This window comes from Barbus barbus, assembly GCF_936440315.1.
Source record: "Barbus barbus genome assembly, chromosome: 19".
NCBI lineage: Eukaryota > Metazoa > Chordata > Actinopteri > Cypriniformes > Cyprinidae > Barbus > Barbus barbus.
Genome location: NC_136747.1, coordinates 5,967,069 through 5,993,645, shown reverse-complemented (window position 1 = coordinate 5,993,645; position 26,577 = coordinate 5,967,069). Strand labels below are relative to the sequence as shown.

At 40.2% G+C, this 26,577-nt stretch overlaps 1 protein-coding gene across 1 annotated transcript; it reads left to right on the top strand.

The window, feature by feature from the left end:
* Nucleotides 1–2,195: 2,195 nt before the first annotated feature.
* Nucleotides 2,196–3,182, top strand: LOC306885191 (melanocortin receptor 5-like; the record flags this gene model as incomplete). The annotated part of the gene is made up of 1 exon (XM_079441569.1): nt 2,196–3,182. One exon carries the CDS (start codon nt 2,196–2,198, stop codon nt 3,180–3,182), a length of 987 nt encoding a protein of 328 aa, XP_079297695.1.
* Nucleotides 3,183–26,577: the final 23,395 nt, after the last annotated feature.

Sequence of the window (26,577 nt, the reverse complement as noted above, 5' to 3'; positions counted from 1 at the left end):
TAATAAAAAAAGATACAGTATCGATATTCTAGCCCTTAGTATCGATACTCCGCCCAGCCATTAGGGGGCGCAGCGGCGCCCGCGAGTTTCAAAAAATCATGGAAAATGTTAAAGCAAGATGTAGCATTTAAGTGATTTCATAGTGAAGTATGTTATGGCAGTACATGGTGTCACAAAAAATAATTATAAGAAGATTTAATAAGAAGTTAAGAATAATAAGAAGAAGATTTTGTGCTTGTGTGAGCTCAGACTGTACCCTTGGAAAGTTAAATGTTGACTTGTGGTAATTTCCAGATTAATACAATTTGTGTACAATTAATCAGAGCACTTAACGTTGCAAATATTTAAGCAAAATGCACTTTGTTATAATGCACTTTTGTCTTCAATAAATTGAAGAAAAATGCAGAGTTCTGTTTGTTGAGTAAATGTGTTCAGCATTAACGAATTGGCTCTGGCCCATGTATTTTTATTGAATCGTATCGAATCGTGTCACATTGTATCAAATCGTATCGAGACAGCTCTGTATCGAGGCACGTATCGAATCGTGACCTGTGTATCGAGGTATGTATCGTATCGCCAGGTTCTCCAAGGTATACAGCCCTAATACCTGTACTTACATTTCTGCAAAACTCAAAAAACGTATCGATACACACAAATATCTGCAGGTTCTAGTTGAAGTGAGCACTAGAGGCAGTAAAACTGACAACTTTTATTCTTTTTCACACAAAGTATGATTTACACGGCTAGAGTTTTGATTAAAAAGCCTAATTTTCGCACAATTCCTTGCACGACAATACGTTTTGACTTCAAAACAAATTTAACAATGCGAGATTTGAAAACTGATACTTTTGAACATTCGTGTCACATATCCAGCTTCATATGTATGAGTTGTCTAATGCAGTAGAGGTTTGCTCAGTAGTTCATGTGATATGGTGTTGCACGTGAGGTGAAGCGCTCTGGTGCGAATCCAGTAAAACTACGGTTCGACAAAACAGCTAAAACCAGCGTAGGCCTGTAAGGAAGTTCAAATAGCACAATTGCATCTGCGAATGCGTTTCTATATTATTTTTGGATTCTTTAACTCTACTGCAATGGTTTCTGCCCCCCCACCCCCAGCAAAAATTGCGTCCTGGGCTCCCTCTCCTGACCTGCCACTGTTATCAGCTAAGTTTGCCTGAGCTGACTTTTAAAAAATGCAGCAATATGCGTGTAAACCGATGTAATTAAATCACTGCAATACGTGCTTGTACCAATGTAATAAAAACGTGGCCACGGTCACTTTGAAACTGCTGTGAAACGTGCAGTAAACTAGGCTATGTAATATCGGTGTTGCAGAAGCTTTGCCACAACACGTATTTTCAATGAACATGGGTTAGTAATTCCAAAAAAATATTTTTGGTTTCCCAAAGGACCTTTCAGTGAATAGTTCTTAAAAGAACAATTTCTCAGGCTACGTTTACACTAGTGCGTTTTATTTTTTAAATGCATAACTTTTGCCACGGTTACGCCTGTCGTTTACACTACTCCGGCATTTTTAACCCTCGAAAACGGAGACTTTTGAAAATGCTGCAGACCCCGTTTTAGTTTGAAAACTCGGGTTGCATTTCAGTAAACGGACCAAAACTGAGACTTTTGAAAATGATGGCGTGGCTGTCTGCATTCGCTCTACGTATCCTTGATGATCGTGTAAACAATAACAGCTCATTGTTATACCCATAGATACGTATGGGTAGATTCTCCATTCGACCGCTCTAAGCATGCAGGTACATCTGCCATATAAATAATAGGGAATCTACCTATACATATCTATGGTTGTACCTGCATGAATGGTCATGTGACATGCATTTTCGGTTGTGTAGTGTAGACAGAGATCGTTTCTGAAACACAGTGAAAACGCCAGTGTAGACGAGGATCGTTTTCATTTTAAAACACCGTTTTAAAAAGAAAATACACTAGTGTAAACAGGGCCTTAGTTTGAAGAGCATTTGAATTATCTCAAGAACCTTTCTCCACTTTGAAGAACCTTTTGTGCAATAGAAATGTTCCATGGATGTTCAAGAACCTTAATTTTTAAGATATTCTTCTTAGTTTAAACATTATTCTATTTCATTTCACACAGGTTAAAGATGCCCAACCCACCAACCCAGTGACTCCAAGAAAAGCCTACAACATTCCCACTGAATCCCTCATCCACGATGAACACTTCAGAGGCCACCCTGTCCCTTTGGGCCATCCATGTCAACTCCAGTCCCATTTCATACCTCCTCAACACCACCGAGACCCCATCCCACAACAAGCCCAAAGCATGTGAGCAGCTCAACATCGCCACTGAGGTGTTCCTCATCCTGGGCATTGTCAGTCTGCTGGAGAACATCCTGGTAATCTGCGCCATAGTGAAAAACAAAAACCTCCACTCGCCCATGTACTTCTTCGTCTGCAGCCTGGCCGTGGCCGACATGCTTGTGAGCGTCTCCAACGCTTGGGAGACCATCGTCATCTACTTACTCACCAACCGCCAGCTGGTGGTGGAGGACCATTTCATCAGACAAATGGACAACGTTTTTGACTCTATGATCTGCATCTCTGTGGTGGCGTCCATGTGTAGTCTCCTAGCTATAGCCGTTGATCGCTATGTCACGATTTTTTACGCTTTAAGATATCATAACATCATGACGGTGCGCCGGGCCGCGCTCATCATCGGCGGGATTTGGACCTTCTGCACCGGCTGTGGAATCGTCTTCATTATCTACTCCGACAACACTTCCGTCATCGTGTGCTTGGTCTCCATGTTCTTCATCATGCTCGTGCTTATGGCCTCCCTCTACAGCCACATGTTCATGCTGGCACGATCTCACGTCAAACGCATCGCTGCCCTCCCGGGCTACAACTCCATCCACCAGAGAGCCAGCATGAAAGCAGCCATCACCCTGACCATCCTTCTGGGGATCTTCATCGTCTGCTGGGCTCCGTTCTTTCTCCACCTAATCCTCATGATCTCCTGTCCCAGAAACCTCTACTGCATGTGCTTCATGTCGCACTTCAACATGTACCTCATCCTCATCATGTGCAACTCGGTCATCGACCCTCTCATTTACGCTTTCAGGAGTCAGGAGATGCGGAAAACGCTGAAGGAAATCATCTGCTGCTACAGCCTGAGGAATGTCTTTGGAATCTCCAGGTAGTTTCAAACCCCCCAAAAAACGAGAGATGGATTATTATTTCACAAGAATTTAAGAACATCTGAGAAGATATCCCAACCCTGCCTTGATCTAGATGGAAAATATGATTTTTTTTGTGATGATACTCTCTCAGACTTGCAAAAAGCTGGACAATTCATCGAGCTCTTGGTGCAAGGATGCAAAATAGAAAGCCTAATGAGACGATTGTTGATCATATATTTAGATATTGTTGGAAAATTAAGGAGGCCTTATGGACTATGGAACAATATAATCCTCAAAAGACAATGTGATTTAATATCACAGTCTCCAGGGACACGCAGGAGTCGTCGATCAAAGCCCGTGGGAAAAACAAGTGCAATCATTTGTCAAATTAACCATGCAAAACACAGCCTGATGTATTGTTGTATAGGTAAGATGAAACTGTAATAATGCATGCAATTTACATTGATGAATGCGCTCTGTGGTTGGCATTGAAACTGAGAAAGTATGAGCTACTATTGAATCCCAAGATGAAATTAAATTGCCGACAGTCTTCAGTTTTTAAAAACATGGCACAATATGTAAACACATTAGAAGACAACACATGAAGTACACTTATATAAGAAAATAAAGACAGACTGCGACAAAAATGGGTTTACGGTCACGCTGTTCAGAAAATGTCTACTTAAGGTTTCAATGCCTATCATGTCACTACCCATTTTTCTACAGTCTTCATGAGTTTTGTAAAAGATGGTATCGAAAAATTATTCCACATATGCCTGTATAATAATGTGTGTTTATGTAGCTGCAAAAACAAAAACAAAAAATAGACTTATATATTGATACAAAAAAGCATAACAGAGAAAATAAGTTCCATACTGTGCAACTAAAAAGCAAAACAAAACATCATTAGTATTGCTGACTTGTCATCACAATTAAAGCATTTGTGGATATGCTGGCAATTTATATATTATTATAGTAAGCACGAATGTTTACTTGAAGTTAGGGGTCTGCAGTTATTCTCATTCGATGTATTTACCACTGACCCTTCAAATGTAATGACATTAATTTCTATGGCTTTAAATAGATATATATTTGCTATAAAGTTTCAGGATGAGAATCGGTGTTCCTGTTGTTTGTCATTATGCTGCTTACTGTCTACAGCCACTGAATAAGTAAATCTGTACAGATGAACGTAAAAGCAAGTGTTTTGTTGGTTGTTGTTGCTGCATTCAATCAGTCACTCAGTGCCATTCAAGACTATAACCAGAAATAAAACAAGGACTAAATTTCATACAGGTTTCCATTAATCAATGTATAATTGCTACAAACCACGTTCATCTAGAGTATATGCACCTGCTTTTTTTAAACTGGTTGACCAAATGCAATTATATTGATATATTCAGGAGACTGGGGCTAGTTGTCACACTCTTTTCAGCAATGAATATTTATCAGAGGTGGTATTTTAAATAATAAATCCCTACATGGAAAAAAAAGTACAAAAGCTGTCACTTGGGCAGTGCCTATTAAAAAAAGTATTAATATGCATGCTTTGGGGGTAAATACAGTACAACATTTTTTAAAAGGGTACGGTGCCAGTGACAGCTTTTGTACCTTTTTTTTCTGAGAGGGCATATTAAGAAACATGAAGCAAAAAATGTCAAATACCACTTAAATTCCAAAACATATGAAACCATAACTCATCTTAACAAAAAGTGACAACTTCACTTAGAAATATCAACATTTGAGTTTGGAGGATAAAATTCTAATAATAAAAATGTACATTTACTGTATGAATATTTCGAACTAGATCTTATAGCACTTTAAGAAAGCAGTTTATTAGGCTTTTGACTCAGTTCATTAAGTTAATAAACTATAAACCTTGTGACAGCCAGCCCTGTCGTCCTCTAGAAACTTTTATCCAACAGCCTACAAAATGTACATTCGATTTCATATGTTATGCTATGTAAATAATTTTATATATAACCTACAGTTGGATTCCTGTAGTATTCTAGTTCTAGTTCTTGTCGTGTATACACTTCTAATGAAGTCAGAATTTAAAAATGTAAGTATTTAGTCTCTGGTATTTCTTTGACTGTGTAAATATGCTCAGTTTAGCTGTTCGTCAACTTGATTTTTCCCTCTTCACTTTGGTTCAGATTGTTTCCGTTCAAATCACTGTCTAGTCGGGCTCATGATGATAATCATAGAATGTGCCTTCACTGTGTTTTGTGCTGTCAAAATGACCTAGAGGTTGTCTGATCTGCCCTGTCGGTCTCACTGTGGTACATTAACTGCTCAGGTCTGCTGGCTCTTCATGAAGAATCAATGGCAATCTATCTCTGAACCCCTCACTGTTTCACTGAAAACAGCTTGAATCCCATTCCACACTAAATCATTTGCTATGGAGTGGTTTCACATACACAGACAATGATTAGACATATAACATTACTATCATAAAAAATAAATAAAATCCAAACACCCAAAGCGTCACTCACTACAGAAATATTAATATTAAAAGAGATTTGAGTGAACAGCAGTATTGCTCCTCACACTGTGATAAATGCTCTGTGCATCTGTGTTATGCTGTGTAATATCTTATTTTCATGTATTTGGTTGCATGTATAATTAAAATATAAGAATGAAGCTAATTCGTGTGTCCATTTTTCATTGTTACATGGTTCCAAAGGTAATCTTTTAATGCATCAATTTACAAAATGGATACACTGCCCTCCATAAGTTTGGAAACGCCCTAGAAAAGTGGGGTTTTGGACAATATTGGCATGAATCCTTTTTAATTTGTGATAATTTTTGATAAATTAATTTTTGATACATTTTGCACTGATAAGGGACAACACAAACTACGAAAACATATGTTATTACTTAAACAGTTTACATAGAAATACAGAGATACATAGAAAAAACTTAAATTTTCGATTCGTCAGAATATCCACCATTAGCAGCTATTACAGCTCTGCATAATCTGGGCATCCGAGCTGTCAGTTTATTCAAACATTGACTTGATACTGTATATTACTCCAAGCCTCCTGAAGGATTGCCCAAAGATGATTCACACTGGTTGGACACTTCTTACGGTTCTTACCAGTTCCTCCCATAGTAGCTCAATTGGGTTGAGGTCGGGTGATTGGGGAGGCCATTCCATGATAGACATGATGCCAGCTTTCCTCTCCAAATAGGATTTGCACAGCTTGGAAGTGTGTCTTGTTGGAAGGTTGGGGTGTTTCCAAACTTTGGAGGGTAGTGTATATTTCATAAACATATCATATTTAAAAGTAAAAGTAATCCTGTTTTCCTATTAATATCAAAAGGTTTAACGTATCATGTTTTATATTAAAGGGGTCATGAACTGCCTTTTATATCATTTTGTACTGTTCTCTGAGGTCCACTTAAAATTTTAGCCAGATTTGTACATCAAAAAACATAATTTAGAAAGTAATAGGCTATTTTCTGACCTGTTTTAATCCCCCTCATCAGAACACTTTGGCGTGGTGGATTGTAGACTCGGAAGTAAATGCCCATTGCTGTGATTGATTAAAAGTTGTGCATGTTTGACAGCCTACTTCCTTCATAGATAAATGCGGCTGTGATTTAGGTTAAAAACGCATAAATACTCATATCAAATGATCTGTAATAATAGACAAAGCAATAGTGATCACGTAATAAAAACAGGTACTCACACTTGTGACGCGGCATTACTGTCGGATCCAATTTAGTCGGCACAGCATCTTCTTTTAGTTTCAATCTTTTAGTGTCGAATTGTGCCTTATTTGTAAACGAATCCATGGTAAAATGAAATGAACAAAGGATCAAGTTCATACTGACGTGGTCTGGATCTTCATTAAAAATAAAGTGCATCAAATAAAGTTTATCGTTTGGTTTCTGCATACATGTTCGTTTGCCGCTCTTCTCATTTACCTACATGTGTGTGAATCGGTGGGCGGGGCTAAACAGGCAGTGATGTAGAAGCAGGTATTGATCTTTTTCTGTGGAGGCAGAATTTAGCTGCACTATTACATCATAAAGTGGCACTTTCCATGACCTGCCAATTTGGCAGATTGACTTCAATATAAACAGTTTTTAGACTAACAAGGACGGTTTGAGTTCTGAAACTTACAGGATGTTTTTATAGTACAATGACCTCTTATGCGTAAAAAGATCAAGGGAATTTTGATTTCTCAGTTCATGACCCTTTTATAAAATACCATTTTGGCTGGGAGAGATTGCATTTTTGGCATGTATTGTTAGGCTTTGGCTTTGGCTCTAGTTCACACCAAAAAAGCTTTTTCTTATCTTATATTTAGGACTGATTGACCACACTGACATTTTGTAAATTATTAAATTAAAAAGAAGACCATCTGAATGGACCGTTGAATCACTGGCTCAATCGATTCGTTCAAAAACTGATTCATTCACGCAATGAAACACCATGTTGCTTTGCACTGTTGTATAAAACTAATATACAGAAAAGTAGAAAAGTACATTGTGCAATGAATATAAAAACGTAAAACTCATTCTTGGGTATTTTTTGTTTCATTGCTGGAATTATAAGAGCATTCTAACTGTATTCTAATTGGCTTCATCGTGCAGTGAATGCTTTTGGACTCTCAAGTCGTTTTTTTTTCCCACCTCAAAGTTGGATAATGTCAGCTCTCCTATCGTCTCTCAGTCCCTCACAGTCACACATACATTATGTCAGAAGAATGTCTTTAAATTCTAATCAAGGAAAAATCATAGCTTCTGTTGTCTTCTTTGAAAAGAACTTCAAAAGTTGCGCTTGAACCATTTCGCGCAAAAAAATTCAAAATTGCTTCTGCTTGTGCGCAGCTTGTTACAGTATTGATTGTTCAAGTCAAGATTGATCATAAGTAGAGAATTTTAACATTTCACGTGCATGATAAATTTTACGTAATACACAAAATGAATAATCCAAAGGGGATGGTAAGTGGGGATGGTGGTTTTACAGAGGGGATGCTTTTTGTCACTTTTTCGACCAGGGGGATGCCATCCCCCCTCAATTCTACCTGAGAGATATCACTGAAATGACTGAAGTGAAATATTTATATCCTTTGAGATCAGCTTATATCATTAATCATTTGAGATGAATGCTCTTCTTGTCCATAAAGCATCAGCTGATACAAATCATTAAAGGAGTGTGTAATAAACACTTTTATCATATTCTGTGAATGCTTTGTTTTTTTTAAATGGACATCTGGTTTAAATCAGTCACACTTTAGTTTGAGGACCAATTCTCACTTAACTCTTAACTGTGAATTTTGCTTCAATAAACTCTAATTTCTCTCTTATTAATATTAAGTAAGGTATAGTTGGTATGCTTAGGTATGGGTTAGAAATATGGCCATGCAGAATAAGACATTAATATGTGCTTTATAACTACTAATAAACAGTCAATATGCTAGTAATATGCACACTAATTAGCAGCTATAGTGAGAATTGGTCCCCAAACTAAAGTGTTGCCATCTTTTGAGATCAATTTATATCATTCTTCATTTCAGATAAATGTTCTTCTTGTCCCAGAAGCATCAGCTGACATATATCAGCGTAACCATGAAAAGAAACATTAGTCCTTTTAAATTGTTATATGTTTATTTATTTGTTTATTTATTTTTATAATCCTTGGTTTAAATCTTAATGGGGTCAGAGCTCACTAATCATATCTTCAGTGCGTGATTTTTCTAGAACATATTCACATCATTATGAGATGATAGATGTGTATCATTACCTCTGTTCATTACTTGTAATAAAACACTAGGGCTTTACATTTTATAGAAATATCTATCCTGGTTATTCCATAATGGGTTGCACAGACTCATGCTGGTACAGTAATAAAGCATGAAATTAATTAAATAATCATTTTCCATTTCGGAGATGACATGATAATAATAAGAAAGAGTCTTTCATGATAAAAGAGGCAGTGTAAAGTGGAGCCAGAGGAATTTGACAGTCACTCTAGAAAAAAAAACAACAACCTGGATTGCGTTGATGTCGGTGCAGTCAGGATTTTTTATTTTAAACCAATTTACAAGCATTCAATATTCTAGTTCAGAAACTCTTCTATTGGCTTTTCCCTTCAAACTCAACTTTCGAGAATTAAACGGTCTGGCAAACTTGCTGAAATTGCAGTCGCTTCTCTTAATAGAGCAGAATCTCATTTAATTCTCTAATGAAATCGTGTATTGCAGTCAATATGTCTTTCTTTTTGAGGTCCATGCTGAGCACGACTACACCAGTGTCTATCACAATCAATTCATGTCTTCTCCTAAACACACTTTTCAGCTTTTCTATAGATAAAGCAAGGTCTTTTTGACTGCTTAATAAGAAGGTGATTACATTTCCCAGCCAGCTGCTTTGCTTTGTATCTGGGCTTCAGACGAACGCTCTCCTGAGAAGACATCATGTGAGTTATGTCAATGTAATAAAAAGAGTAAACATGCCCCTTTCATTGGCAGCAGCAGCAGCCGTCTCTGTGAGTGTTCTTTCCCTGTGGACTCTTCCTTTGATGTTTCTTACTGCGGTCGAGCCATCATCATTTCTGCACGTCGTTCCTGCATCAGGGCGCGAGGTACACAAAGCACTATTTGAAAGCTCTGGCAATGACCTTCAGTGTGAAGTGATGATAACAGCCTGAAGCTCGTGACCCTTCATCACACATCGCCACAAGTAATGTCAGGATCATTTGTGTGGGAAGAATCCTACCTAGATCTGATTACGTAGAAATGTGTGTATAAACCACCAGTGTTTAATAATAATAATGTTAATGTGTCCATATTTGCAAGTTGTGAGGTATAATAACAGTTAATGTACATTTAATATTTAATGCATGTACTCCAAAATGCATGCAATATGCATTGAATATTAATAAATGTATAGCATATATTTAATTTCGCCTTCCCACACCATTTGGTGTATAGGCCGTCAACCAGTGCCTACAAACTGATCCCTGTTTTTATTTTTTATTTTTTTACGTTTAAGCTTATATGCACTGTATAAATTGTGTGCAATAAAAAGCACAATAAATAAATAAATAAATACATACAATGCAGGGAGAGGCAGAAAAGAGCTTATTTAAAGCCTCCACTATATATTTACCAAATATTTATGATATATACTGTATATATACACCAAATATTTATAAAAATAAAAAGGAGAGCTAAGTTTACATAGGCTACAAAAATATATATGTCAAATTAATAAAAGCATATACCAAGAACCAAAGATAACATGCACCAGACACAAACACTGTAAGATACATGAAATACATACACAATAATTCATTAAATTTGTATTATTTATTTATTTATTTCTCTTAATGTGTTGGTGGTGGGTATTTCCACAAAAGGGGGGAAACAGTGAATGGAAGAAAGTAGAATGAAAAATGAATAATAATTATTGGTAAAAAAAATAAAATTCAAAGGAAACATTTACTTGTATAATTGTATTAAACGTGTTTTTGAATTGAAAGACATAAGGTATAAAAAAAGAGAAATACATAAACAACAATAATTAAGAAAACAAGATTATAAGGCAGCAATACAAAAAATTTTAAGCATCTTTTATAAAACATTAAAGTTTTTTTTATTTTTATTTTGGCTGACGGGATAAACCATTCCATAATTTTATACCCCTAAAACTTATCGAGCATTGACCTCTAAGTGAGAAATGCAGGAAGATGAAAATCTAAGATTTGACGAGTGAAATTATAATAAACCTGTGAATTTACTATAAAATTGGTACAGAATATACTGAGAAATAATCTTATTAACATTTTATAACATAATTTTTGCCATGTCACCAGTTTATCTGAAAAAAATAAAAATAAATAAAAATTCTGTCATTTTTCAACCTTGTGTTGTTTCAAACCCATTTGATTTTCAGTGGAAACCGACAGGAGATGTTTAGCAGAATGTTCATGCTTCTCTTTTCCATTCAAGCTCCAAAAAGCACAATAAAAGTACCACATGTGACTCTTTATTTATACTCCATATTCCAAGTCGCCTGAAGCCATTCAATAGCTTTGTTTGAGAAACAAACTAAACTTCATATTATTTACTTCTCATGTTATTTACATACAAATTTTGTGCTGTATAGTTGTCATCTTAAAGCAGTAAAACCTTTTAATGACCTTTTAATTAGACAGTTTTCAAGAGAAACATAATATGTGGGAGACCAAGATGTTTAAGGGCAATACAGTTCATTTTCCTACTTTATATTTTGTACAATTAGTATATTTCTTGTACTCTAATGTTATTTATGAAATAATTTTACATATACTTTGAACTTCATTAGCTCCCAAAGAGCATATGTTGTGTATAACTGTGAACAGAAGATTAATGATTCAGAAGTAGTCTACACTACGCTGCTGAGAGCGTCGGGCTGCGCCAACTTCGAGCGCTATCCCAATCGCTCGAAGTTAGATGATTGGTACCTGGGGGCGCAAGCAGAGCGTCGGCAACCGCCTCCGGTTCCATTCTTCCCTGAGGTGCATGAGGAGGTGACTAGGTCTTGGAGGGCACCTTTTTCTGCCCGGAACAGGCCTAGTGCCTCCTCTGTCCTCACCACCCTCGACGGTGGGGCAGCCCAAGGGTATGTAGAGATCCCCCTATTCGAGCGCGCTATTGCCATGCAGCTCTGCGGCGCTGCCTGGAGGGGTAATCCACGCCTTCCGACCAGGGCTTGTAAATTCTCATCCGCTTTAACGGCCAAGGCTTACAGTGCTGCTGGACAGACCGCTTCCGCCCTGCAGGCCATGGCCCTCCTGCAAGTCCACCAGGTCAAGGCGTTAAAGCAGTTGCATGAGGATGGTGCTGACCCAGGCATGTTGCAGGAACTGCGCATGGCGACGGACACAAGTGTCCCCTAGTACAAGTGTTCAGGCATGTTGTTGTATCAACAGTTGCCTCTGCCATGGGCTGGGGTGCCATGTGCAACGGGCATGCAGCTGTGGGGCTCTGGACAGGGCCCCAACTGCAGTGGCACATCAATTGCCTCGAGTTGCTAGCAGAATGGCTTGCTCTGCGCCGCTTCAAAACGCTGCCACATGACAAGCATGTACTGGTCCGTACGGACAACACTGCGACTGTTGCGTACATCAACCACCAAGGCGGTCTATGCTCCCATCGCAACTCGCCTGCCATCTCCTCCTTTGGAGTCAGAAGCATCTGAGGTCGCTTTGCGCCGTTCATGTCCCAGGCGAGCTCAATCGTGCAGCCGACAGTCGAGCTCTCACATCAGCCCGCCCTTCCGGAAAAATGGCGACTCCACCCCGAGACAGTCCAGCTGATTTGGAGATGCTTCGGGGACGGTCAGGTAGACCTGTTTGCCTCTCCGGACAAATTCCACTGCCAGCTGTTTTACTCCCTGTCCGAGGGGACCCTCGGCACGGACGCGCTGGCATACAGCTGGCCTCGGGGCCTATGCAAATATGCGTTTCCCCCAGTGAGTCTTCTTGCACAGACACTGTGCAAGATCAGGGAGGAGCGGGTCCTCCTAGTAGCGGCATACTGGCCCAATCGGACTTGGTTCCCAGAACTAATGCTCCTCGCGACAGCCCCTCCTTGGCAAGTTCCTCTGAGGAGGGATCTCCTTTCTCAGAGAGGGGGCACCCTCTGACACTGTCGTTCAGACTTGTGGAATCTCCACGTGTGGTCCCTGGATGGGACACAGAGGTTCTAGGTCGGCTACCTCCAGCAGTAGTAAACACCATCACTTCGGCTAGAGCCCCTTCTACAAGACACGCTTACAGGCTAAAGTGGAACCTGTTTGTCGATTGGTGTTCTTCCAGCCAGGAAGACCCCCGGAGATGCCCGATCGCGGTCGTGCTCTCTTTCTTGAAAGATGGGTTGGAGCGAAGGCTGTCTCCCTCCACCCTCAAAGTGTATGTTTCCGCTATTGCCGCACATTACGGTAAGTCTGTGGGGAAGCACGACTTGGTCATCAGGTTCCTCAGAGGGGCGAGGAGGTTAAATCTTCCGTGCCCTCATCTGGTACCTTTTTAGGATCTCCCTTCGGTCCTGGTGGCCTTAAAGGAGGAGCCCTTCGAGCCTCTGCAGTCAGTAGAGCTTAAGATTCTGTCATTGAAGACAGCGCTCCTCACTGCATTGGCCTCAGTCAAGAGGGTAGGGGACCTGCAGGCACTTTTGGTCGACAATTTGTGCCTAGAATTCGGGCCGGTTGACTCTCACGTTGTCTTGAGACCCGGCCTGGATATGTGCCCAAAGTTCCCACTACGCCCCCTTCAGGGATCAGGTGGTGAACTTGCAAGTGCTGCCCCGGGAGGAGGGAGACCCAGCCATCGCTCTGCTTTGTCCGGTCCGCACTTTGCGCGTTTACGTGGACCGCATACAGAGCTTCAGGACCTCAGACCAGCTCTTCGTCTGCTTTGGCGGACAGCAGAAGGGAAAGGCTGTCTCCAAACAAAGACTTGCCCACTGGATAGTGGAGGCTATAGTCTTGGCCTATCAGGCCCGGCGCTTACCGTGCCCCCTCTGTGTGAGAGCACACTCTACGAGAGGCGTTGCTTCCTCTTAGGCATTGGTGTGGGGCACCTCGATAGCAGACATTTGTAGAGCTGCCGGCTGGGCGACACCTAACATGTTTGCGAGATTTTATAATCTCCGTGTAGAGCCTGTGTCCTCCCGTGTACTTGCCTCAGATGGCTAATAACACTGGAACACTGCTCGGTGTCAATCACGCTTGCTGTGTCTTTCCCCTCTATGGACCGGATACGTGCGCTTTTATTGCTTCTCAGTTCAGTTCCCCCGTGGCGAACCCTGTTGAAGTTCCTCCCACACCCTCAGCAGTCAGGTGTGGTGGAGCGCCAGACGCCAGGTCCAGCACTCGTGTGTTTGCCCAAGGTCAGCCCTTGTGCTGGGCTAGGTGCCTGTGTGTAGTGATTCCCCTTCAGGTGATCCCACATGTATATTCTTCCACGGTACCGCTCCCCTCACAGTGAGCCCGTGTCTTCCCTGGCAGAGACCTTCTGCCGTCTCTGCTGTGTAGTTATCTCACCCCAGGCTGGCTGAGTCTACCTCAGAGACTTCCATATGTAGTACTGACCCTGACCAGTCCATATGTGTAATCTCCACATGGTACCTCCTTTACGCAGGATGTGGCTTCCGTAGCGTTCCCTTACTTGCGGTACGCTTTCCCAGTGTTATCCATACTCACTGTACGGAACAGCAGTGGCTGTCATCTCTGCCTAAGCCCTGTCCTATGTTCCGTCCCAACTGGTGTGGGGGGACTTGCTGGCTTCCGCAGGGCACTGGAGGGGGTCAGCAATATTGAGGTTTTCCAAGGGATCCCATTAGTCAGTCACACTGACATTACATCTCGGTTACATATGTAACCCTCGTTCCCTGAAGGAGGGAACGGAGACGTAACGTCCTGTCGCCACACCATTTTTACGTACCTTACTGCACATTTTGCCTCAGTTTCAAAGAGAAATGTCCACTGAGTGGTGCCAAAACGGGTTCAATACGCAAACCCTGGCACATTTTTATTATGTTGATATAGGTACGTTTTGCTGTGTTTTTATTAATTTGCTTCAGGAACATATTGTGGCGGTTCAGAATTCAAATATCCGCGGACCGTCGCTAAAAATTAATGCTATAGTGTTGGAAATATGCCCTACACCAAACCCAACCCTAAGTCTACCCGATAGTGTTAACAAATGCAAAACTGATATAAAAACGTTTTTGTTGATGCAACCGTACTGTTTGAACTTCCATAAATTACGCAGCTCCTCGCCTCTCAAGTACATCTCCGTACTCCGTAAGCTACCGAACAAACCTTCCGCCTATGAAAACCCATAGATATGAAGCTGGATATGTGTGATGCTAACATTCAAAAGCATAATTTTTCAAATCTCCCAGCATATTAATATTGTTTTGAAGTCATAGCATGATATTCTTCCAGTAATTGTGCAAAAATTATGCTTTTTTTAATCGAAACTCTGTAAATTTGTGTGAAAAGGAATAAAAGGTGTCAGAGTTTTACTGCCTCTAGTGTTCATTTCTTTTGGAAACTGCAGTGATATGTACTTATTGGTACGTATTTCGCGTCTCGCTAAAAAGTGCACCCAGGTACATAAATGCCATCAGACCAGGTAGACTTTAATCCATCTTTATGTACATATATTGCTCTTTATGTACATATAGCCTAACTTATTTTGCCTCTGAAATATGGTTAACGTGTCCTGCTGAATGTACTGGCAAGCATTTATGATAATCTAACACATACTTTAATGTAATTTCCATTGAAACTTTATAATGAAGTTGCATTTAGTACATTTAAAAATATAATTTCAAACTTCACACTACAGTTAAAATTTAGTTTAAACATTTTTTAAACTTGGTTTAAAATGTACTTAAAAGTGCATTTCATTGTGTTAAGAAACAATCATGAAAGTGAACTTTTTAAGTGCACTTTATTTTTTTTAACAGTTTTTTAAAACTATACTTTTAAGATTTGAAGTACACTGCAAGTGCACATTCAATACAATTAAGTGAACTTCTTTTTCACAATGGTTTGCAAAATGTTCCAGTATGCAGCCATAAGAAACTCGCAGTATGATGCCATAGCTATCCTTTGCCAATGGCAACAGTTCAGAAATATAACTTGCTGTATTTCAAACTGATTTGGCAATTTCCACACTCTCAAAACAAATGCTAGACATTCCTATTCATCAAACGCTCCACCAGAGCTTTCTCTAACGCATTAAGTGCCTGTACATTTTGCTCAGCTCATCACAAAAAAACTTTAAAAGACTTGAAATACAGTGGCAGTATCAACCAGTTCAATGTACTTGTATGTGCTTTTTGACCATCTTAAAGAAATTGTCCACTGAGATTTTTGTATGGAAAAAGTAGGCTACATCTTTGAATTATGCAAAATCTCTTAAAATGAAAATTTGAATTCTGCAAAATCTTATTTAAAAAAATAAAACAAAAATAACCATTCCATTCCTCTAACACTAGTCTCCTACATAGTGAAACTCAAGAAGTGGTTTGCACACTGAAAGTATAAGATGTGGTGGGCTGGAGAAATGAAAAGAAAAAAGCATAAATGGATGTTCCAAGACTCTAATGCACGAAGGACTAAAATGAATCAAGTCAGCTGTCATCCACTAGACACACGCTGTACAAAACACACCAGGGTTAAATAGAGAGTAAGGGGAAAAAAACAAGGTCTGAATGGAAGGTTGGTTATTGTCGAAGGCTCACTGTGTAACAAATGGACCTCTCTGTCTGAGATAAAAAAATTACTGACATGTTTAAAAAAGCTAATTTTCAGAAGTCTGCAGCCCTTAAGAAAGAGGCAGTGTGTAGAGCCACCACACATGGTCTCGGTTGCCCATGGCGACATTTATCACTGCTTCAAGGAGTCGACAGTGGAGTTACGTGCGTCCTGATGTTTGCGGTGTAGTGCCACTGCAGAGGAGCATTAATGCGGATATTTCATGGGGTTCCTGTGCACTAACTCATTAATGCCTGCTAAACAGAAGAGGAAACACATTTTTAGGACACAAAAGAACTACACAAAAACACCGCAGGAAACATCCACCGCACTGCTGCAGCTGCAATTTGAAAACCAACAAATCATATGGTTGCCATAGCTTCTGAAAAATTTCACTGATAAGATGTATTAAAAGAGTCGTGTGTCGTGACTGTGCACTGCAGACTAGGGTCATCTCGAATAATATATTTTACGTTTTATTCTGAACTCAAAGATTGTCTCATCTCCCTGCCATTTTTAGAATGTAGACATTTTTAGAGTGTAAAAGTATCCCAACTTTGAGGTAAAATCACAGACTTGGCAACACTGCTTTGATGTATCATTATCAATCTTAAAAATTCAGTTTGAAACCATCATAAATATTTAACCAATCACATCAACCTACAGCACGGGGATTTTCATCTACTGCAAAGGTTTCTATTTACAGCAGCGTTGAGCAATGTAGCCAATCACAGACATATCGGTTCATTTCTTGAATTAATTGGCCAATCAGTGGTGATTAAGTTACTCAGAATACACTCAGCGCTCAAATCACCCGAGTTTTGTTCAGTGCTGAGTTATGCATGATCGCAAATCCTCTCATTATGCAAAGTGCAGACAAAATGCAAACTTAGAAAAAGTGTTAATAGTGGTGAAAAATAAAACAGATTATTTGTTGAGTTGAGTGAGTTGAGTGAGTTATTAATATTTGTGACCCTGGACCACAAAATCTTAAGTGTCAGTTTTTCGAAATTGAGATTTATACATCATCTGAAAGCTGAATAATGGTTATGAATGGTTGACAATATTTGGCAGAGATACAACTATTTGAAAATCTGGAATCTGAGGATGCAAAAATATAAAAATATTGAGAAAATTGTTGTCCAAATTACGTTCTTAGCAATGCATATTACTAATCAGAAATGAAGTTGATACATTTATGGTAAGAAAATTATCTTCTCTACATTATCTCTATTTAATATCCTAATGATTAAAAAAATAAAAATAAAATTGACCCATACACTATTGCTACAAATATACCCCAGCAACTTAAGACTGGTTTTGTGGTCCAGGGTCACATTTATATATTAATGAGGGTTTATTGTAGAATTTCCTGCAGTCAGCTAATTTCCTACATAACTGTGCTAGTTTCTTGTATCTGGTATCACTTGGCCATATCTCACATGATAAAATTAATATTATTATTTCATTACCATGTGATAAGCATGATAAAATATCGTTGGAAGTTGGAAGTCAAGAACAGCCTTCAGCAGGTTCCTTTATTTCAGTGATGCTTATTACACAGTTTAAATATCAGAGTCATACAGTCTTATTAACTTATTATAGCTAGGATTATTGCCCCAGACCTCAAATCTAAGCTAAAATGTATTTGCATCATACGGTAAGTTGGCATCTCTCTCGAGTTCCCACATGACTGACAAGGAATTTCAATGATTTTACCAATTGTACGAGATTAAATCGATTCATTGAAAGCACTGAAAACTCATAACAAAGACAAATCTGCCATCATTATGGAGTACAAATCAGTTTTACACTAAACACGCTATATGCTGTATACAAGAGCAATATGTAGCTAATAAATATTTTAAAAGATGAAATTCACAAGAAATTCTCATGACAAACCAATGCCTGGAAAACACTATTTAAAAATTCCTTGATATATAGGTTTTCCATGATCATAAGAACTTTGTAACTTAACTGGAATACAGATTATTTAAAAAAAAAACACAGCTGTATATACAATTATTAAAAAATAATTAATTCATAAATTTTCACACAGAAATTGCTACATTTCTGAAAGCAACACCAACTTTGAATCAATCATGAAATTTAAAGTAGAAAGACTGAAATAATATTCTCTTATAAACCATACTTCAGTAATCTTTGTTTCATTTGCTTGAAAAATATATTTTTAACAGTGTAGTTAAAATTACTTAAAACTGATATGATAAACACTTTGACACTCAGCCAGGACGAGTGTGGAATCACTGCCAGGATTAGTTTGTTTATGAGCGTGATTGACCAATTTAATGTGTTACAGTTACTTCTGGTCTCCCTTATGTTTAGGCATTGGAAATTATGTTATAATGATTGATTATAATCAGAAGTGTTTGGCTCTAGTTGGACGCTCTTCAACCCACATGAGGTGTTGAGTATGCAGACTGTTGTTGACTCAGGGCCTGTGATGGCATTAGCCACTCTCATGTGCATCTTGTTAATTAGCACCTGGCCGCCTTTTATGAGCTGACGACGGCAGCGATTATGGAGAATTTAATCTAAACTCGCATGAAAAGGATTATAAAGCCTCAGCTGTATAAACATACTTACAGGCAAAGGGACACACAGTATTAAAGACAAAAGAGGAAAATGTTTGACATAAGAATCGTATTTTAATTAAAGGGACTCGTATTAGTTAAGTCAAGACAAATATTGTTTTACAAATCCCACTCTGCAGGAGTTGAGCTTGTAAATTAATTACGGTGAGATTTAGATTTATTTTCCTAGCACAAACTTTAAAGATGATTTTAAAGAAATTACATACTGTCATAATATTAGAACAAAAATTTCAATCTTATTTATATGTTCTCATTTATTTAATGTGGTGTTCAATGTACAGTATATGATTCCTCTGAATAAGATGACCCTTAAGCCTTTTCTTGTACATTGATTAATGTTTACATTTATTTTCAAGAATTTTCTTTGGTATAAAAACAGAAATGATTAATGATTCATTTAATTAGAATGAATATCTGAACGGTAAAGAAGAACAAAAGTTTCACTTGTATTTTAACAAAAGTAACAGTTCAAATCAATGTGGTTTATAGGAACACTTATCGGAAGCTGCAATATGTTTGAGAAATACATTAAATCTTCATCGCAATAAACATTCGCTACACTGTAAATAGTGGTAACTTGTAATTGTTATCCTAACAAGCAATTTTTCCCTGATCTTCCCTTTAAATTGAGTTCTCACCTAATTATTGAAGCAACCTAATATATTTAAGCAAGAGCAAAGCAAGAGCTCACAGGCGGCCTCCTCAGCCATAACAGGACAGGCAAGAGTTCACAGGCGGCCTCCATAGCCATGACAGGGCAGGACGAGGATTCATAGACGGTCTCCATAGCCGTGACCTTGCAGGACGAGGATTCACAGACGGCCTCCATAGCCGTGACCTTGCAGGACGAGGATTCACAGACGGCTTCCATAGCCGTGACAGGGCAGGACGAGGATTCATAGGTGGTTACCACTGACACCTTTGAAGATTCTGCAGCAGATGCCGCCACCTCTGGAAGTTCTACAATGGTAACATCAGGGAAAAGGTAGAGTTCATTAACAGGACAGGTACAGTGCTCATCTACGGTTCCTTCGACCGTGATATGATGGGCTGGACATGAATTTCTGGGCATCACCACAAGGAGATGAAGCGAGCACCGCCGCTTCGAGAGGTTCTGCAGCATGCGCCGCCACCTCTGGAGACATCCCAGTGGACTTCGCCACCTCAAGCAGTTCTGTGGTGGTGTACGCAGCCCAAACGCAACAAAGCGATCCCCATCATGGGAAGTGCTTCAGACAGGGAAATCAGTTCAGGAACAGAAGGGTTGGAGTGAGTGGATTTGGGGATACTAGCTGCGCGTGCAGACACCAGCAGTGCATCCCTCACACTGGATACCAGACTGGGAAATTGAAGAACTGACCTTGACTATCTGGGTTGACGGACAGGACGTGACAGGATTCTGGATGATCAGCTGTGACCTGGTGTGACTCTGGATGAGCAGCTGTGACGTGGTGTGACTCTGGATGAGCAGCTGTGATGTGATGTAACTCTGATGATGAGCTGAGACGTGACTTGACTCGTGACGATCAGCGGAGACGTGACGAGACCCTGGCAGATCAGATGTGAGGTGGCTTGATTCATGACGATCAACGGTGACTTGGCTTGACTCAGGACGATCAACTGTGGCTTGAATGGACTCATGATTGACAGCTGTGAGATAACGGCACGTTGTTGTGTCAGCCATCTTGTGATCAGGCTCCGGTGCGAGCACCATTTCACGAGCGAGCTGAATCACCGGAGTAGCGATCAGTTCACTTGAATGACCCAGAGCGCGCGACTTACTGAGTTCAGCAGCCGCCATTACAGGCACAGACACATTGTTATTTTCCTCCTCCGCGAAACCCACAGTAAATGAAGAGCCAACACACAACAAAAACTGAAGAACGTGGACCCTCACAGATAAGCTTCGATTTTTTTTGTGACAGCATTAATCAGCCACTAAAATCAATCAAGACATCATCCGGAAAATCAGAATAATTAGCAACGTCGAGATATTCTTGAATGAAGTCCTCAAGTGATTGCGTACCCTGCTTGAGGGCTAATAATATTCTTGCAGTCTACATACCTGGCCAGTATTGTTCATGAAAGCTGCTGGATCCTTGGGTGGCCATGTATTCTGTAATGGAGCCAACGAGACGTGAGGGAAGCAGATCCAAGTGCGAGCTTTTATTAAACGCAATTATTACGAGTGATAAACGAGGAACATTACATGAGACTAAACAGAAACACAGAATGGCTCGGTAAGGCAGCTAACACTAGGGGAGTGCTATACGCAGAACAATACACGGCGATCTGTGAAAAGAAGTCCATGGTTTATAAAGGGTGTGTGATTGTGTGATGGTTCTCAGGTGTGAGCGTGTGACTGAGACAGCTGTGTGTACTTAGTGCAATGAATGATGGGAAATGCAGTCCAGGGTAAAATGTAACAGTCTGTGTGGTGTGAAGGTCAATGTGATGGAGGAGTGACCTCTGGTGGTGAGTAAACAGAAGATCACGAACCGGATTCGTGACAGTTATAATATTAGAGACGTGAAAAGATGAAATATGACAAATTTATTTAAAATACACGGTTATCATAAAAGTTACTAGAAATTAGTATTTATGTTGGTTTCGTATGGTTTTTGAAAACATTTTATACCATTTTCATCAAAAGTTGCATTTAAAAATGCAAGTGAAGTAACCTTGTTGTCACGGTGCACACAGCAGGGAGGACACAGGAAACGAGGATGTAACTCAAAAACATACTTTACTAGGACATCAGGGCAGGACAAGGCAAGGCAGACACTGACAGGAACACCGGGGAGTAACGAGTAGACCAGACAAAGTGGCACAACACAGACAGGACTATAAATACACAGGTAAATTAACGAACACGGCTGGACACGAATAAACTACTAATTACATGAAACGAGAACAGGAAACAAACCAAATATGGGCACAAGAGGCAGGAACACATGACACACACACAACAGTTCTCTTACATTACTCCCCCCTCCCGAAAGGCTCGTCCCGAGCCTTAACAGTTCCATCGGGGAGGGGGGGTGGGCGCTCTGGAGGCCTCTCAGGACAGACACGGACCAGAACACAGGACAGGGACCTCCAGAGCGATACAGACAGACGGAGACATCGGAGAGCTGGACGAGACCAGCGGAGACACAGGAGAGCTGGACAAGACCAGCGGAGACACAGCGGAGCTGGACGAGACCAGCAGAGACACATGAGAGCTGGACGAGACCAGCGGAGACCCAGGAGAGCTGGACGAGACCAGCGGAGACCCAGGAGAGCCCAGGAGGCCATGGTGGAGCCAGGGGCTCAGGTGACCATGGCGGTGCAGGGAGCACAGAAGGCCAAGGCAGATGGTCTACGGAGCCTTGGCCTCGGACCCCTCTCGGCCCGGCCCCTACAGCCGGAACCCTACTACCCCCCCCAAAAATTTCCCTGGGGATGTTGGGGGTATCAGGAGCCCTCCGGGGCTAGACACAAGTTAAAAAGACCTCGGTCACTGGTCAATGCGGCGGCAGCCGGGTGACCATCCCAACGGCAGGGACCGGTGGGCTGGAGGCAGCCCCAACCGGTGTCGGGCCGAGTGACCTCGGACGGCGGGTTGGCCTTCCCCACGAAACAGCGGGCTAGGTGAGCCGCGAACAGCGGCGTGATCTCCCGCGAACAGCGGGGTCGGTGAACCACGGACGGCGGCGTGATCTCCCGCGAAACGGGGGGCTGGAGTCAGCGGCGATCCGGCGGGCATTGAGTCAGCGGCGATCCGGCGGGCATTGAGTCAGCGGCGATCCGGCGGGCATGACTCAGCGGCGATCCGGCGGGCTTGACTCAGCGGCGATCCGGCGGGCTTGACTCACGTGAACGGCAGCCTCCTCTCCAGCGACCGGCGGGCTTGGTGATCCGCGAACGGCGGCCTCATCTCCCGCGAACGGCGGGCTCGATGATCCGCGGACGGTGGCCTCACCTCCCGCGAACGGCAGGCTGGAGTGAGCGGCCGGCATGACTTGGGGGAGCCGCGGACAGTGGGTGTGCTTTCCCCACGGACCGCGGCGTGAGACCCGCGAACGGCGGGCAAAAACACCAAACACAGGAACAAAAAAACACTAGAAAACTGGACAAAACAAAACGCGGTGAAGGGACGACGCTTACTGTACTGGTCTGGTCTTCTGTCACGGTGCACACAGCAGGGAGGACACAGGAAACACGGAAACGAGGATGTAACTCAAAAACATACTTTACTAGGACATCAGGGCAGGACAAGGCAAGGCAGACACTGACAGGAACACCGGGGAGTAACGAGTAGACCAGACAAAGTGGCACAACACAGACAGGACTATAAATACACAGGTAAATTAACGAACACGGCTGGACACGAATAAACTACTAATTACATGAAACAAGAACAGGAAACAAACCAAATATGGGCACAAGAGGCAGGAACACATGACACACACACAACAGTTCTCTTACACTTGTAATAAAAGGTACTTACATTACTATTTTACATAAATCTTGAATCCATGAATTAAACATTTTTTAAATATTTTTCAAGGATTTTATTTTTTTATTTTTATTTTTTACAAGTAATGAATTATTTTACAAGCCTAAAGTGTTGTTACTTTATTACTTTGATTTGGAAGACAAAAGTTTTTTTCAAATATTAATGAACAGTTTTGTAATGAAATAATTGATTTTGAATAAATTTATAAGATTTTAATTTTAAGAATCCGATTCATTTAATGAGGTTTATTTCTTTATTGTGATATATATATAAAATTTAAGAGGAATTTTCTAATCATTTCAACATTGCATCAACTACTGATGAACACATTTTGATTTGAAGTGTTATTTAACCACATATTACTATGTCTTTGGGAAGCTTTTGTTTTACAAACACATTAAAATTTCTTGTTGTATTTTTTATATCATTATGGTACAAGATTATCCTATTTAAATCAATTAACAAGTTGGGTCAAAAGTAATCAAAAAGTAGTCTGATTTTATTAGCTAAAATGTGTAATCAACCTGACCATGACACCCGAATGATCATCACCAGCACAACTGAAATGCACTTTCAAAAGGCTAAAACAGCCATATTCATGAACTTCAACTCAAAGCATTTTCATTGGTTGTGAAAACAACCATAATCCAGAAACACCAGCTCAAAATAAGAAAACTTTTCAGTCTAATTTATAGGTATACTTTATGAAAAAGTCATTATAAATGTCTAAAAATCTCACTAGAGCTCGTCCCAGACTGGCTTGCAACTACAAAAAGAAGCCTTCAGAGATAAGAAAATAATTGAGCCAGGATTGCCTTGTAAATGAGGACATACCAGCGCAGCTGTGTACACACTGAATGGGTCACCCTACTGAGTAAACACTGACCAAACGCAGCAAAGCACGATAAACAGAATTAATTTACAGGACAGAATTCAATTTAATGCTAAAAAGTCTTATGCTGGCAGTTATGATTTCAGAGCAGATAAACATGCAATCATTTACTCCTTGACTGTCATTATCCCTGACCGAAACCAGGACCACAGTTTATTGCACTTCATAGATGGAAGTGCTTTTAAAAATAAATAACACGCTGCATTGAGTGAACAGACCCACAAAACAAAAAGTCATCCGAAGTTCTCGCTGCGGTCTAAAAATACAGAGATTATGTGCAATATTGTGGGTTTGGGTGCATATTTAAGCAAACAGCCAGTAATGAAGAACAAATAGGCTTACACTGTGAAAAACAAAAAAAACAAAATCCAGTTTATGGCATCTTTTTAGTCACAAATACTTGCAGAGTGTTTGAAACTACATAAAAACGGATGTTAGACCAACAGAATGATTTAAAAAAAAAAATGTGTTGTGGTCTATATAAAACCTTAAGAAAACTCTTGGATATCTTTGATCTGTAAGGTGATTATGCCTTCAGAAACAAAGATTGTATAGCAAACTTTATACACTTTTTGTATTAAGTGTTCTTTTGAACATATAAGGGTTTTGAAAACACTTTATACCATTATCATCAAAAGCTGCATTTAATGACTCATGCGATGTAACCCTGTTGTAAAAAAAAACGGACTAATATGGTGATACTTCCTGGTTCTAGTAAGGATTCTAGCTGCTGCATTTTGGACCAAGTGTAGTTTGCTGATCAAGCGTGCAGAACAACCACCCAATAAAGCATTACAATAGTCTAACCATGAATTAGAATTTCTGCATTTGACGTTGAGAGCATAGGTCGCAATTTAGATATGTTTTTGAGATGGAAAAATTCAGTTTTACAGATGCTAGAAACATGACTTTCAAATGAAAGATTGCTATCAAACAGCACACCTAGGTTCCTAACTGATGAAGAAGAAGTGTTAGATAGTGTTCTAGGTTATTACATGTGGAGTTTTTAGGTCCAATAATTAACACCTCTGTTTTTTCAGAATTTTGCTGTAAGAAGTTAATCGTCATCCAGTTTTTTATATCGACTATGCATTACGTTAGTCTCTCAATTTGAGCTGAGTATTATCAGCATAACAGTGAAAGCTAACACCATGTCTCCTGATAATATCTCCCAAGGGTAACATGTAAAGCGTGAAAAGTAACGGCCCTAGTACTGAGCCTTGAGGTACTCCATACTGCACTTGTGATCGATATGATACCTCTTCATTCACTGCTACGAACCGATGGCGGTCAGATAAGTATGATTTGAACCATGCTAAAGCACATCCACTAATGCCAACAAAGTGTTCTAGTCTATTCAAAAGAATGTTGTGGTCGATAGTGTCGAACGCAGCGCTAAGACCCTGTAGAACTAATAAAGATATACAACCACGATCAGATGATAGAAGCAGGTCATTTGTAACTCTAATGAGAGCAGCCTTGGTAACACTTTATTTTATGGTTACGCCTATTAGTTGCTTATTAGCATGCATATTACTAGAATATTAGCTATGTATTAGAGCTAATTAAGCACATATTAATGCCTTATTATACATCCCTAATCCTACCCAATTACTAAACTTAACAAATACCTTACTAACTATTAATAAGCAGCAAATTAAGAGTTTATTGAGGGAAAAGTCGTAGTTAATTGTTAATAAGTGTTACCTATTCTAAAGTGTTACCAAAACTTTTATGGCTATTTAGCAGAACTCTTAGTGGTAAGATAAAATGTTTTGTGAATACGGGCCCAGGTCAAGGAAGGTGGAGGAAAAGAACTAGAGGGTTTGGAAGACAGGTAGAGCTGGGTGACATCGGCATAGCAGTGAGAATATATATATACTTCCTGACAATTTGGCCAAGGGGGAGTAAATAAATGATGAATGACAGTGGCCCCAAAACAGAACCCTGAGGGACACCAGTGGTAACTGTTTATGGTCTTGATCGAAAATGTTTAATTTGAACAAACTGAGTGCAACCAGTGATATAAGACCTAAACCATGACAGGGGGTGCCAGTGATCCTTATAGAAACTAACCTGTCCAGGAGTATTTTATGCAAGATTGTATCAAAGGCCGCACTCAGGCCGAGAAGGACGAGT